This window comes from Cicer arietinum, chromosome 2 (assembly GCF_000331145.2).
Source record: "Cicer arietinum cultivar CDC Frontier isolate Library 1 chromosome 2, Cicar.CDCFrontier_v2.0, whole genome shotgun sequence".
In the NCBI taxonomy this organism is placed as follows: Eukaryota; Viridiplantae; Streptophyta; class Magnoliopsida; order Fabales; family Fabaceae; genus Cicer; species Cicer arietinum.
The window spans coordinates 45,320,449-45,335,670 of record NC_021161.2 but is presented as its reverse complement, the minus strand read 5'-3'; the positions used below and the strand labels follow the sequence as shown (position 1 = coordinate 45,335,670).

General features: G+C 28.8%; 3 protein-coding genes across 4 annotated transcripts; all 3 read right to left on the bottom strand.

Moving 5' to 3' along the window:
- Positions 1-838: 838 nt before the first annotated feature.
- LOC101498187 (protein JOKA2-like) lies at positions 839-2,364 on the bottom strand. The gene is made up of 5 exons (XM_027335424.2): positions 2,302-2,364; positions 2,095-2,221; positions 1,820-2,011; positions 1,621-1,733; positions 839-1,464 (listed from the first exon to the last, which is right to left on the bottom strand). The coding sequence occupies exons 2-5, from the start codon at positions 2,152-2,154 to the stop codon at positions 1,008-1,010; spliced, it is 822 nt and encodes a 273-aa protein (XP_027191225.1). The 5' UTR covers positions 2,155-2,221; positions 2,302-2,364; the 3' UTR covers positions 839-1,007.
- Positions 2,365-2,376: 12 nt separating this feature from the next.
- On the bottom strand, positions 2,377-4,713 carry LOC101498514 (protein JOKA2-like). Of its 2 annotated transcripts, none has more exons than XR_003473239.2 (2): positions 4,438-4,713; positions 2,377-3,032 (listed from the first exon to the last, which is right to left on the bottom strand). XR_003473239.2 is itself a non-coding variant. In XM_004503142.4 (2 exons), exons 1-2 carry the CDS (start codon positions 3,965-3,967, stop codon positions 2,721-2,723), a joined length of 399 nt encoding a protein of 132 aa, XP_004503199.1. In that variant the 5' UTR covers positions 3,968-4,193; the 3' UTR covers positions 2,377-2,720. The 2 variants fall into 2 exon arrangements, 1 of the variants encoding a protein (XP_004503199.1); XM_004503142.4 differs by lacking the exon at positions 4,438-4,713 and adding an exon at positions 3,881-4,193.
- A 5,431-nt stretch (positions 4,714-10,144) lies between these two features.
- LOC101499179 (cucumisin-like) lies at positions 10,145-12,687 on the bottom strand. The gene is made up of 5 exons (XM_027335932.2): positions 12,470-12,687; positions 12,029-12,244; positions 11,833-11,944; positions 11,566-11,749; positions 10,145-10,775 (listed from the first exon to the last, which is right to left on the bottom strand). The coding sequence occupies exons 1-5, from the start codon at positions 12,604-12,606 to the stop codon at positions 10,678-10,680; spliced, it is 747 nt and encodes a 248-aa protein (XP_027191733.2). The 5' UTR covers positions 12,607-12,687; the 3' UTR covers positions 10,145-10,677.
- Positions 12,688-15,222: the final 2,535 nt, after the last annotated feature.

Below are 15,222 nucleotides of genomic sequence, written 5' to 3'. Positions count from 1 at the left end.
CTCAATCTATCAACAATGGCAATAAGAGATTTTTTGTATTGTTAGTGAGTGGTGCACCAATGCTTTTAATTTAGTGCTTTCTTTGCTGCTATGAGTTATGTGAGTGTGAGTGTGAATGTATTTATTAATTGTTTGAGATTCTTGTCCTTCGAAATGCATATTAGTTTTTTAAAGTAGTTTCTCTTTTCCAAGTTATATGCCCCTTTCTTCATTTCATTATATACTTTATTTTGATAATTATATACTTATAAAGCTCTCACAACAATATGGCAATATTATTGCATGGATGTTTACTGAGTAATAATGCGTACATATCAATCTCTGCTTTATCAATTAGTAATGCTATTAATGTTAATTGTTAGTGGTTTTGTCTTTTAACAAAGTGGTGTTTTCTTTTCATTTATATGGCACACATGAAGTTACTGCCACATCTTCCTCTCAATTTTATTATTCTTACTCAGAACTTTCATCCATTCAAAAAGAATATTGGGAAGCTTTTATATAATTAGGGGAAAGTGAAAGAAAAATTAGAACACACCACTCAAGTAAAAATACAAGCTCAAGTTACACTAAAATTAACTTAAGAGCACCAAGTAAAATTAACTCAATAAAAAATTAACTTAGTAACTAAAATCTGTTTGACAGTTAATTCAAAGTGTTATTATCAAAACTTAAGAACAATAAAAGACATCAAAGGATATTACAATGCCTCATTTCCCAACAAGCTATCAGTATATAGCTAGCTTGTAATGAAAAAGATGTGAATGATTTTGAAGATAAATAGGATTTTTAACCAATCTTGTGCATGCAATAAGTTCATTTGTGTCATTTGAAACTTAAGAGCAATAAAAGACATCAAAGGATATTACAATGCCTCATTTCCCAACAAGCTATCAGTATATAGCTAGCTTGTAATGAAAAAGATGTGAATGATTTTGAAGATAAATACATGCATTTGATCTACTCATTAATTTATGTATTTTGCTTTCAAAATACAAATAGCAACATCAATCAAGGATAGGGTGCCACTCAGAAACACGACATAGATGCTCTACTGACTGCTCCAGATTGTACTCATTCATTCTCAAAATCATTTTGTTTAGACCAACTTGCGTAAAACCCATCTCCTCAAGCTCTCTGATGAGGGCCTCTTCTACCAAATCACTTTCATCCATCCCTAGAGATGGTGATAGTGCACCCATAGTTGAGGTTTGCTGATAGGAAGGAACAGCTGGGGCCGTGCCAGAGAAATCGATAATGGGGTAAGAAACAGATCGATGAAGGTTCCACTGAACAAATATAGCCTCATTGGTAGGAAATTCGTTTTCCAGTTCCTGCCATGGTGCCTTATCAACCTTTTGAGGGAAAGAATCATCCTCAATAGGTTGAACATTGATATCTATAACCCGAGTCCCTTCATAGCCACCAACACCAAGGGGAATATTCAAGTTCAGACCTTGAGAGCTATCATGAAATGAGTCATTGAGAGAGGCATCAACCTTAAAGTAAGATAATGGAAGAGGGAAAGAATATTACTAAACAAATAGAGAAAAAAAACTTAATGTTTCTGAGCCAAAAAATTATACAGGAAAAAGAAAAACAACAAAACTGTCATTTTACCCAGAGAGAGATGCCATCCTCCAGTATGATATGTATCTACCAGGTAACTGGAGCGCTATAAACTCAACTGCAATGCCAAGCTCCTTCTCCATGGGTACACCATCCTTAGGAACCTGGGATATTTAATAAGAATATCAGATAGAGAAAAGCTAATTAAATTAAATAAATGATTGAACTACAACAAGAGTAATTAGCAAACCTCTAAGTCAACAGAAAACAAGTCACTTAATTTGTGTCCACCAATCCAAACAAGTTGAGTTCCCTTGGGCCACACTAAAGTGCCATTGTTGCGCATTGGCCAAATCTTTGTACCATCCAAGACATTGACATCCAAAATGAAACTTTGGCCTTGCATTGTTTTAAGAATATGTGGTGGGATCTTTGAATGCCTCTGCACCATAAAAGAAAAAAGGTATAAATATGTGTGAAGTCACCAAAGAAGAAAAAAGTAGAATTGAGTTCAAGTGAGGTTACAAATTCTTTAGTATTCTGATATGAACATCTTGGATCCCGAGAAGATACGGGATGGTCCATTCTGATATAATCAGTCTGATTACCAATTTCATTGAAGCAAATGCTGCAGAGGTCATAGTTTTCTTCTCTGCATAATGGACAAAAAAAATTCATGAAACAACTCTAAAAGTTTTTCACAATATCTAACTAAATAAAAAGAATACTCACATTGTGGATTTGAAACGAGGACCGGTTATTGGATAGACTCCACAGACATCACAGCGGATCCCCTTGTGACAGGAATGCAGATGTTTCCTAGAGGAGGTGGCATTGAATAAAGAGTATGTGTCCCAGAAAATGGACAGTCAATAGGGGTACTGTAACTTGTAGCATGACTATTGGTTGGGGTGTAATTGGGAGCGACAAAATTCATTGATGTTCCACATATTTCACCCTTACCAGCAAGACTATCAACAATAGACGTTTTACCCTTGTCATCACTTACATGAACTGCTGATGAAAGTGGTGCACTATCTACATTAATGTGTGAATATGGATCACATGGAGAGTATTGAGATCAACTGGGGCGACTCCCACATTTCCAGCCTCCACCTGTCGACCGACACTGGAGGCTGCTAGTACAAGCCTCAAATCATGTTTAAAGGGGTGGCACTTCCACTAGAACCATCAGCATCTGATTTACCACCAGAATTATTGATCATATGTACATCAATTCTCAAGAATTTTAATTGTTGTCTCATCACATCACGCAAATCATCATCATCCACAAGATTCACCAAGTCTCCATCTTCATCAACATACCTCAGAATAAAATTTGCATAGGCGGTGAAGTTGAAAATAGAACTTATCTTAGCTCTCAACCCAACCATATTAAGATCCAGGCGACTGTTCTCTTCCACACTAGCACTGAAGCGCCTGAGAGTATCTTCATATTTCACCTGTATGGAAATAATAAGTGGCATGATATTTAGTCCGCTATTATATGTCTATAACGATATAATATTACTACTTTGAAATGAAATATAAGCAAAAAAGTATCGTTGATGTATATGATCATAATTTCTAACGAGATAGATCAACTTTTCATATACCATTTTTTTTTATATTTCATTCTAGCTGGAGTATTTATTAGTAAGTCTTGTACAAAAACTTTATTCAAAATGACAATAGGCATCCATAAATCGCATACTTGTGCCAATAGAGCCTACTGGATCCTTCCGTTATTGATCCAACAGATACCCCTAATATAGTAACACTGAACCGTAGTATAAAGAACCAAGTGCTATTTGTTCATGAAAGCAAATCCGTTTTAATGAAAAAAGGTACTCCTAACCAAACTATAAACAAATAAATTCGAACAAATGTTAGAAGTAGTTTTTTTCATGAAACCCATGTTTCAGGGAAAAAAGAAAACAAATAATTCATACGGAAATACAACATGCATCACTTGTGATTAAACTGTTTCAGTTCCATCCGTGTTCCGATCATCAAAACAATAAAACTAAAGGCGAAATTAGAAAGGGATACACATCATACAATTATAACAAAGTCTACGATGAATTGAAAACAATATAATCTCTATCATTCTAAAAACTCCAACTCCAAATCAGTACAAAAAAATTCACGAACGAAACACGATTAATTTCATTTCCACCATACAATATACCTAATTGACTAAAAGCAGTGCACGATGCAACAAAAATAACATGAATAAAAAAGAGAATTGAATTGAAAGCCAAGTAATCAAACGAAAATTGAAGATAAAAGGGAAAATTGAGATCGGAACCTTGATCACCATAGCAGAGTCCATAGCTATGAGAACGAAAGCGATGAAGAAGTTACAACCAATTGTATATACAGAAGATAAATACATCCCTTACTGAAATTGTATTTACAAAAGTTCTTTAATCAAATATTTGTTAGAAATCAAATTTTAACTAACGAAGAGTTCCAATTTTTTGGTTTTTCAAAGTCATTAGGGCATTAAAAAATCACTATAAATAGCAAAATACACATCACACAATTGAAATTGTCAATCAGGAAGATACAGAAATAAAAATGACAATCTGAATTGATTCCGTAAAATTCAAACACATTTTGCACACCTAATTTCTTATCCATCCATCTCACGTTCTCTCCAAACAAATACACAAGAAATGCAAGAAAACCTAAATTGATGAAAAAAAGAAGAATTAAACTGAACATGCAACTATGGTAAAAAAAAAATTAAAAAAAAAATAAAAAGAACTGACAATGAGTAAAAAAAGTCAAATGTTAATATCAAAACCAAACCCTAAACCAAAAGTGAACACAAACGATAAAGATGGTTAAGGTTAGACTTACATTGAAAATAAACTACAGTGAGAGTGAGGCTGAGAGACGGGAGTGAGACGGTTAGAGTGAGGTTGAGAGATGAGCAGACGGCACTGAGAGTGAGGCTGAGAGACGAAAGTGAGAGTAAGATTAAAAAATGTAATTTTACAAATCAGATAATGTAGCGTCGACCAATCTGACGCTATCATAGTGCTAAAATAAAAAAATAAACTAGCGCCAGCGTCGGCTAATCCAACAAATTATTAATAAAATAAAATAAAATATTTAGCCTATTAGCATGCGCTTGGCCGACCTAAATATAGCAACTAAAATGAGTTATTTTAATAATGGAACATAGATAAAGCTTATAAATTATGCTACGGAACTTCGCTTATCATCACAAAAATCACCATGATTCAAATATTACATAAACTTTAGTTTATAAAGAATTATTTCAAAATGTTGAATAGATTATTCTATGATTTTTGTGTTTATTTTATATGATTGTTGTACTTTTTTGTATTACGCACAATAACTTATATTGTTATGTTGTTTTTTTTTTTTTTATAGATCCATAGAGCAGTTTATTTTTAACTCCTGTGCATCACACTTTGTATTAATTTAATATGCAATTTTAATTTGCGCATAACATGGATTCAAGTTTTAGTCTATATAAAAATAATATTAATTATAGATTTTTTTCTTTGATAATTTAGTATTCCATTGTTACACAATATTATTTATAATAATTATGGTTATAATCAAAATACAAATTATTGTAGTTGAAATGAAAATAAAAATAAAAATCATAAGCCTTCTAATTAATTAATGTTTAAACTTATAATCTAATATTGTATGGCACGACAGTGAAAGGCAACCAAGTGCTGGCATTAAGCCACGATTGAACAGTGAATCCAATAGCTTCATATTTAGTAATGACATCTTTTGTCTATTTAATTTTTGTTGTAGCATTGACACCATATCCAATGTTGTCAAACTCAGCGAAGTAAGAGTTTTCAGTGTTTGTTTCATTAATTTTCCATATCATATATCCATCTCGTTGAATAAAATAATCAAAATAATTGTTAATGAAGACCACCTCTGAAAAAGCCATCCATGGCTTTGCCAAGTAAGTTTTCACTGTAAATCGATAAGGATATAGCTCAATGACTGACATGATGGAACAATTTTGGAGAACTATTCGAGTGTGCGTGTCCTTTTGGGATGAGCCATCTGCCACCACAACGTTTTCTTGTCCTTTAATTGGCTTCCTTACCAAGATCTTGGAATTCTAGATCAAGGTAGTACCGAACTGATCGAAGATAAAATCAATGATTCCATAAATCTCACAGTTATGATAGAATTGACGAAATCTATTTACATATAATATGTCTTGATAACCAAGAAATGCACATTGGAAGAATACTTATTGATCACCTTCCACAAAAAGTGCTACTGTTTGTTAACCTTTTGGACATGCTTTATTCTCAAATGCAATTGACATGGCAATGAAGTCTTTACCAAAGATGGCTACGAGCACATTTAAATATCCAAAAATTAATTCACATAAGGTTAGATAATTTCATATCATATTTATTTTTCGTTCACCCTACCAAAATAAAAATTACCCAAGTTTTGCATTAAATTTCTACTAGCAATTTTTGAATAAATTCTCTATTAATTTATATTTTTTTTGCTTTCTTCTTAATTAACATAACTATTGGACACGATTTGTAATAAACCAACAAATTAAGATCTAATAAACATACTAAATTAACATAAGAGAATCTCTATTCAATATTTTTCTCTCTCTTTCTTCTTGACTAACATAATTATTGGGATAACTTTGTACTCTCTTAAATTTAAGGAAAATAGATGAATAAAATAGTGAGAATTAATGGTTAACTTACAAAATATGGATGTGTCGGCTGTTTTGAGTATGAAAGTTCTTGTTTTCATTGATAATTGTGTTTGTAGGGCTATCACCGTATTATAAAATATATATTTTTTCGAGTCGTTTGTAATGTACTTATGATAGACACCAAAATAACATATATAACATATCCTCTTTGATGATTCTTAGGATACGAGTTAATAGCGGCTATAATCATTTTAAGTTGGCCCCTACCATCTTTGGCCACAATCTTGTGAGGTCGAGCTAAACCTTTTTGGAACTCAGACAACGGGGTACGATTATCAATAGAAAACTATGTTGGATAACTCTGATGATCCACTTCAACAAGGCGACGAGATGCTAATTTATGGGAGTGGAAGAATGCAAGCACCTTCTTATAGCCACCAGTGCTCACTACTATAAGTAAGATGGAAACATATAAAATAAAAATGTGTTAAAAAAAGCATCGTGACGAGCTAGCTAAACCTGATGTGTTCAAGGATGTAATCCTTACGAGTTAAATGATTGATAAATTTATAAGAGATAGCTAAATAATAAAGTTATTAATGAATTTGAATTGTACAATTAGGAGATGATATCTTTTGATAGTCGCATAAGTGGTAAAGATGTAAGCAAGTATATATATAGCTTCGGAAATTTTTCGCATGGCATTGTTTAAAAAATTTATGTAGAATTACTTTATTAATAAAAGACTTTTTTAGTGGATTCAAAGTTTGTACAAGAATAATCTGCAACAAATGTAACTTTATCACTTATTTGATTGATGTAAAAATTTTAAAATTATTTTTCACCTAATAAGTTCTCAACAAAATCCCAAAATAACATTTAACTGATTTAAACAATAATTTGATTAATTGGTCACTTAATAAATCCGCAACAATAACTAACCGTTTAATAATTTTTAAAATAATATTTAAAATGAATTATATACCTAAATAGTTATTTAACTTTTTCAACCACTATGCTTGTTTCGTGAATTAAAAAAAAAAAAAAAGAAAAGAAAAGGAATGTGTAAAAAGAATGATATAAAAATAGGTTGTATGTAAATAGTATTAAATACCAAGTAATAGAAAACCGAATGAGGCTAAGGATCTTCTTAGTGCACCAAGTAATTATAATTAGGATGATCAAATATATGGAAAAAAAATATTATAACAAGTAATAAATGAGTTATGGATGTTTAAATGCATGATATGTGTATATGTACTAAAATATATTTTATTTAAATTTTTTATTATTAAAATTGTATTTTTTTTTATTAGGTCTAATTTTTAATATTAGAACAAGGCATCCAAAATTTTTAAGATAACAGTAGACCAAATACATCATTTTTTTATAGATCAAATTATAATTCAAATGTCTAATATACAAAAATCCAAAGAGAATAATTTATAAAATAAATTACAAAAATAACTGCTATAATTATAAAATAAAATAATTTTTCAAACTTAAATTCTAACTATGTGAGTTGTGAGTTTTATATAGATGTATAAAAATTAAACCAAATGATCGCAATAATTTAACTAAACTAATTAAATTTGTTTGATATATTTTTATTGGGCATTAGTCCAAATTAAATTAAATTAATAAATTCGACATTAACAATGTGTTGTATTTAAATGTATTTTAATAATTATATATATTATTTATGTCCTTATAGTTAAGAAAGTTGTATTAATAATGTAAAAATTTAAATTTAATTTGTATGCATCGATGATGTAAAAATATTTTTTATTGTCAATTTATTATAACATTTAGATTAATAAACTAGATTTACTTTTATTATAATTACTTAGTCACACTTATGGATATTTGTACTGTGCAGACATTTTAAAAGTTTTTATACAAGATAAAACATAACAATTAAATTCTAAAATTTTAGTATTTGAAAAAACTTAAATTTTTAAAAACTCATTTTTAATTATTATAAATATCAATAAAAATTTGATGTACTACCTCTTTATAACGAGCGTTAATAATTTAATCGTTAATATATTTTTATAAATTTATAAAATTTAAAAATTTTATATATCTTATAATATTATATTTTATATTTATCTAATAAAAATTTAACTACTATAATGTCTTGGTTCAAACTTCGCTTATGCTTAATGTAAAAAAGAAAAGTAGATTTTCATTTATCCTAGTCATACATTAAGAGCAAAATTTTGAAATGTATATCACATAGGCAAGGTCAAGAAGTTGAAGTTATTACGGCAACTACACAGTACATGAAACCGCCTAATAATCATCTGCAATTTATTGGCATGGTGAAATTATTGTGTTAGAGATTGAAAATCTGGAAGAAAATTTAAAAGCTAATCTAAAAAAAAATACAAGTATAAAAGATTGATATAACAACATAGAATTATGTAATCAAAACTTTATTCTTTTGTGTATTGTAAATATTGAACTTACTTTTAGAAGCACAAAGAAGTGAAATATCACACTCCTCTCTCATTATTTTATTTTCAGTAATATTTAATAACATATACCTAACTAGACACTTAATCTGCACGTTAACATAACTAAAAGAAATAACTTCCTTCAAATCAAGCCAACCACAACAACAATATATTATACCATGATTTTTGTTTTAAAACCAAGAAACAGAGTCCAAGACAGGATATGGGCCTAATATGCACAACTCAAGGGTTTTGTACCACGCACCCCCCCATTTTTACCTCCCACCCCCCAATTTTTTTAAAGACTATTTTACCCTTATTTAATTTGTAAAAAATTATGGAAAATATTTCCATTTCAGTCTTCCACCCCAACTTTCGAATGTTTTGTAAAATTGGAAACTTTCGAAATGTAATTATGCAGAAAAAATTACTAATTTCAAAACTTTGGAAAAATACCAAACGTTCGAAATGAAATATTCCAGAAATTTCGAAATTTTTGATGAATATGAAATTTTCGAAGTGTATTTTTTCCAGAAAACTTCGAAAATTTCAAACATTCGAAGCAATTCCATTTCGAAAATTTCAGAAGTTTCGAAACTTTCGAAACTTTCAATTTTTTTTTAAAATGACTGAAACTTCCGAAATTAAATATCAAATTTATTATTACTATTAATTTATTACCATAAATTTATTATTATGAATTTATTATTATTTATTACTATTTATTACTAATAAAAATGTATTTCGAAACTTTCCATTAATACCAAATTTTCGAAACTCAACATATATCGAAAGTTTTGCAAAATTTTGCATTTCGAAACTTTCATATTCTTCGAAAGTTTCGAAAGTTTCTGTATTTCGAAACTTTCTTGTTAAACGAAACTTTCGAAAGTTTCATTATTTATGGGAAAAATATACTTCGAAAGTTTCATCATTCGAAACTTTCATATTTTCGACCTCTATTTCGAAATTTTCATTTCTTCGAGCATCAACCATTTCGAAACTTTCTAATTCCATGAAACTTTCGAAAGTTTCTATGTTTCTAAACTTTCAAACTTTCGAGACTTCCATTTCGAAACTTTCAACATGATACAAACTTTCGAAGGATTTGGGGTTTCATAATGAAATTGAGGGTAAAATGGTCTTTTACACATGATTGAGGGGGTGGGAGGTAAAAATGGGAGGGTGCGTGGTACAAAACTCTTTTAATAACTTATTTTGTTTGTCGTTTATATTTTGTGGCTCTGTTTGCAATATTATATGTGAGCTTAATGAAATATTACGAGCCATATCATAATTCAAAGAACAATATGAAATTTTATTTTTTTAACAAGCGTACAATATTTCTTTTGAACAAAGAATACAATTTATTCAATAATAATGTACAATATTTCTTTTGTACAAAGAATACCATTTATTCAATAATAATATAAAATAACAAATTAAAAATTACAATATAAATAAAATTTATACAATATAATTTTGTACTCTCGCCTTTATCTGCTCGTTCATCAAAAATAATAATTGGACTCCTTACTTGAAAATTTCCATCATCCCAAACTAAAGAAGCCGAGTTGATAGACTTCTTTAGTTTTCCTTCTATAGTGAGAACATATGTTTTATTTTCTCCCAATGAAGTGAATGACAAAATAATGGAGTTCATTGAAATAGTGAGTCCTTTAGATACTTTCACAATTGCTCTATATATCGACATCGGTAATCCAACATTTCTAACAGTCCTTTTAAAGCTTCCACTTATGTGATGTTTGGGGTGTGGAGCTTTGAGAGCAAAGGATGGATAATTCAAATCCCTTGTTGATGCATTTACTGTGTCGAAGCAACTAATGTCATCCTCTATGATTAGCTGTAAAACTGACCGGTTGTAGCCTAGTCCACGTAAAAAGCTTATGAAGTCTATTTATGTGGCATTAAAAAGCTTATGAAGTCTATTTATGTGGCATCATATACCATGCCGGGATTCAGAGCCTTAACAGGGTCAATTTGACCTGCTCCGTAAGCAAATTTTGCATCTTGACTCATCTGCTTCGCTGCAACACAAGTCATACACAATGTTTTCTTTTTTATATTAGCTTAAGATATACTAAGTAAACTATATTGACCTCAAAGTAGTAGAAAATTTTAAAAAATCCTTCAAAAATCTTCTTAATTTACAATTTTCAGTATTACTTTGTACTAAACTACGTAATTTATTATTTATTTATAACTTTAAAGATAAATTAATTTTAAATTTATTAACTTTAAGTTTTATCTATTTTTTTTTTCATTTATAATTTTTTTAGTTGACAAAATGAGTTCAGTACTATACACAAAGTTGAATCTTTATTATAAACTGGTGAGGAGTTTAAATTACACTTCTCTTTCCTTTTATTTAAAATCTTTATTCTCTTGAAAAATAAGTACATTTATACTTCACTTTATTTTAAATTTTCAATACATTCAAACTTTCATGTTTGTTTTGTCATGTTTGCCAGTTTATAATAAATTAATTTTAAAACTCCTCACCAGTTTATCGATATTATTAGTACTATACACTAATAATATCGATAATAAAAAATTGACAAAACAAACATGGAAGTTTGAATGTATTGAAAATTTAAAATAAAGTGAAGTATAAATGTACTTATTTTTTAAGAGAATAAAGATTTTAAATAAAAGGAAAGAGAAGTGTAATTTAAACTCCTCACCAGTTTATAATAAAGATTCAACTTTGTAAAAGACAACTATTTTCAAATATTAATTAAACTAAGCAGGGGATAAGTTTAGTTTCTTAATGCCTGCACATTTTGATTGAAATGTGAAACTATTGATTTCAATTACCTGTTGACCATGTAGAATGAAAAGATTTGATGTACCATGTTGCACCAGAAACATGTGGACATGACATTGATGTTCCTAACACAATATTGAACTCTAATGTTCTGTTCTCACCAAGAATTTCAGAAATTAAGGAAAGTGGAGACCAACTAGCTATAATATCTACTCCTCGAGCAGTTAAATCAGGCTACAATATTAAACAAAAAAAATGTTAACAAGAAATTAACATGATAGAGATGTATTTAATTTATTAATTCATATGAAAGATACCTTGAGAATCTCAAGTGTAACATTGTTTGGACCCCTTCCTGAGAAAGAGGGCACCACGGGTGCCAAACTTTCTCTTAACTCATTTGTTTTGAAAATTGTTGCAGTTGGAGTCCTGCAAAATGATTTATACAATAAAAATTAGATGAGTATGGTTCTCTAAATTATGGTTAGTGAATAAGGAACTTTGATGTAATACCTTTTAGAATGTATGTATTTGCGTATTTTGGTGGCATCCTTGGTGTGAAGATAACACGCAGGCAAAGGAAAACTATATGCGACATTTATATATGTTGTCCCCTGTATTAAGAGGCCAACAACACCTACTCTAAATGCCTCCGAGGCCTCTTCATTTCCTTCGCATAGAAATTTTTTTCCTTTCACCAATTTTTCATCCAATGAATTGATCCAATTTCTGCAATTTTGGAACAATTTCATTAACAAAATAACATATTTTTGGGAATATTCTGCAATTCAATTTTGTAGCACGTGACTATTTTAAATGTTATTGGGTTAAATATATCGAATGCCCCTTAAAAGTATGGCATATATATATTTGACAAATTTTCGCCTTCATTGGTTTGTCATAATTGTAAATTTTTACATTGTTTTTAAATTTAAAGATATGAAGGCAAAATACCGAGATGAATCTCCATCGAAGCCTGCTTCCTTATTCGGTGCATCTCTGGAATAGATAAGAGGATACAATTCTCCCTTTAGATCAAAATTATTCAGAGAGGTACCCTGTACATGAACCAAAGATATTATGATTCTCATTCATTAGTGTTATGATATATAAAAATGATTAATCTTCTAATTAAATATTCATATCATCAACTTCCAAACCAAATTATCTTTGCTTAGATTTAAGAAACAGAGACTATTGTGTGACTTATTCCTTTGAATTAAAAGATCATGAAAAAATTATTGTCTATCATAAAATGAAAATAGTGATTTACCTCATAAAATTTGTTATTCCCTAATTTGACTTGGGTAACAAATTTTCTATCAAAAGTGGTTGTAGCCACAGAAATTGCCCAAGGTGCGACATTCATTACTGATGCATGATTTGGACCCGAATTCCCAGCCGCACATACAGTTAGTATTCCATTTTTCATTGCATGGAATGCACCAATGGATAATGCATCGCTGAAATGAGTATCGGCAGTTATTTTTCGTTTTTAAAAATCTCAAAAGATAAAAATGTTTTTATCTGTTTCTTAAAAACTGTTTTCTAAAAGACTAAGAGTTTGTTTGATTCACATTTTAAAAATTCTATTTTAGTATTTTAAAATTTAAAAACTAAAAAATTTGTTTGGTTTACTTGTTTTTAAAAACTGTTTTATAAAACTATTTTTCATATTATACTTTTTAAAACTAAAAAAACAAAACAGATAAATTGTGTTTTATTTTTTATTTTTCAGTTTTTTTAATTCTCTAATCAAAAACTGTTTTAAAAATTGAAGTTGCCAAACAATTTTTTTTTTAATTTTCTTTTTAAAAACAGTTTTCTAAAATTTATTTATAAAATAATTTTCAAAAACTAAAAAGAAAAACACAATCAAACAAGCCCTAAAACTATTCTCACTTTTATTGTTTTTAAAACTAACAAATAAAAACAATAAAAGATATTTTGGTTTTTGATTCTTTGTAAAAAACAGACAAAAGAGTGTTTTTCATTAGCACATTTTTTATGAGTAACTGATGTGTATATAGTATATAGCATTAATACCAAGTAATAGGAATGTGATTAAGGATCTTGTTAGTGCAACAAGTTATAAGGATTATTAAATATCTGAAAACAAAGAAAGTTATTAGTGAATAACGAAGAGGAAGTGTAGATGGAAGTGTATTATGGTAACTCTCAATATATAGAAGAGATTATTCAACTCAAGTATGAATGCAAGCTAAAGTATATGAAAAAGGAATGTGTGGAAGGAAAAGAAAATTGAGTGAATTAGAGATTTTTAGTGTAGATGGAAGTGGTGGCTTGGTAAGGTATATGTGTAGATGGAAGTGGTGGTTTGGTAAGGTATATGTGGTAGATTGATTCCTATGTATACAAGGATCGATAAGAAGAGGAAGAAGTGTGAGGAAGTAAAACATTAAGAAGAAAAGTGATGTAGCAAAGAATATGGAAGAAGTTTGGGTGTTTATATAGAGGAAGAGGGGTGAGTGACCCATTAATTACTACTATGTTTTCAGAGGTTTAATTACCTTGGTGACTAGAAAATTCAAGAGGTAGATTATGGTAAGAGTAGTTCTCAAATTTTTTCTTTTCCTATGTAATAATGTTAAATTCTTAATTAGTTTGTAAATTGATTTGATATGAAGAGTAAATATGAGTTTCAAATAGATAGAGAAAACAAAAATGATAAAAATTGGCTAATTATATTATTATTATTATTATTATTATTATTATTATTATTATTATTATTATTATTATTATTATTATTATTATTATTATTATTATTATATAACCATGAATATGAATAAAAAAATTATTAATAACTATGAACAATAGATCATTTTATTTTTGAACTTATGACAACAATTAAATCAAAAGAATCATTTTCAACACTTAGAAAAAAAAAATCATTTCAATCCACATGAATAATAATACTTGCCTCATGCAATAAAGAGAGCTAAAGACATGTTTACTATTATGCAACAAAAGTATAAGATATACATTCTTTTAGGTTTAAGAGACAAAATGAAAGATATTTGTCATTTATTTATTTTTTGACCATATTTGTCATTTATTTAATAGCACTATTTTAAGATGAATAAATATAAACTAATATTATTACTAAACAAGAAAGTGAAAGTGAATAACTCATAAATTCATCCAACATGAACATAGATAATAATAAAAATTACAACCATGATGTATAAGTGATTTATGTATCAATGAAATATTCTCAAGCATTAATTCTTGCATATCTATCTCTGGTAGAAAATGAAAAAGCCTATGAGATAGCATGCATTTACTATGCTGACCCTATTTTGTGGTTTTGATCATTATTGGTTTTTATCAAAAATTATAAAATAATTATTTTGTTACATTGATCAAAGAGAGTGTTCAAAGTGGTAATTTGATAAGAAGTTGATTAGTGTGTATCAAATTTTGGCATATTCTGAAGGGCTTTCTTTTTGTCATTTTTAATGCATAGATAGAATCTATATATCAAAATATGTGCACATTATTCAATGCCTAATTCCAATTTAGTTTAATTCTTTATTCTTTTAAAAAAATATATTAGCCTACTCCCATAAAAAATTATATTAATTAGAAGAACACAACATTACAAGGACTTTCCAAATTGAAAAGAAAAGTATTAAAGAATGACATAAAAATAGGATACATGACATGTAATTAAATAATAAAAAAAA

What these genes read in the sequence shown, in the direction of transcription:
- LOC101499179 (XM_027335932.2), bottom strand. Translation starts at nt 12,606, where the DNA reads ATGAGAATCATAATATCTTTGGTTCATGTACAGGGTACCTCTCTGAAT. An exon ending in AAATACATACATTCTAAAAG is followed by an intron (nt 11,945 to 12,028) that starts GTATTACATCAA and finishes ATCATTTTGCAG; the next exon opens with GACTCCAACTGCAACAATTT. An exon ending in TTACACTTGAGATTCTCAAG is followed by an intron (nt 11,750 to 11,832) that starts GTATCTTTCATA and finishes TTAATATTGTAG; the next exon opens with CCTGATTTAACTGCTCGAGG.
- LOC101498187 (XM_027335424.2), bottom strand. Translation starts at nt 2,154, where the DNA reads ATGGACCATCCCGTATCTTCTCGGGATCCAAGATGTTCATATCAGAAT. An exon ending in ATCAGAATACTAAAGAATTT is followed by an intron (nt 2,012 to 2,094) that starts GTAACCTCACTT and finishes TTTATGGTGCAG; the next exon opens with AGGCATTCAAAGATCCCACC. An exon ending in TGTTTTCTGTTGACTTAGAG is followed by an intron (nt 1,734 to 1,819) that starts GTTTGCTAATTA and finishes TAAATATCCCAG; the next exon opens with GTTCCTAAGGATGGTGTACC.
- LOC101498514 (XM_004503142.4), bottom strand. Translation starts at nt 3,967, where the DNA reads ATGTATTTATCTTCTGTATATACAATTGGTTGTAACTTCTTCATCGCT. An exon ending in ACTCTGCTATGGTGATCAAG is followed by an intron (nt 3,033 to 3,880) that starts GTTCCGATCTCA and finishes ATTTCCATACAG; the next exon opens with GTGAAATATGAAGATACTCT.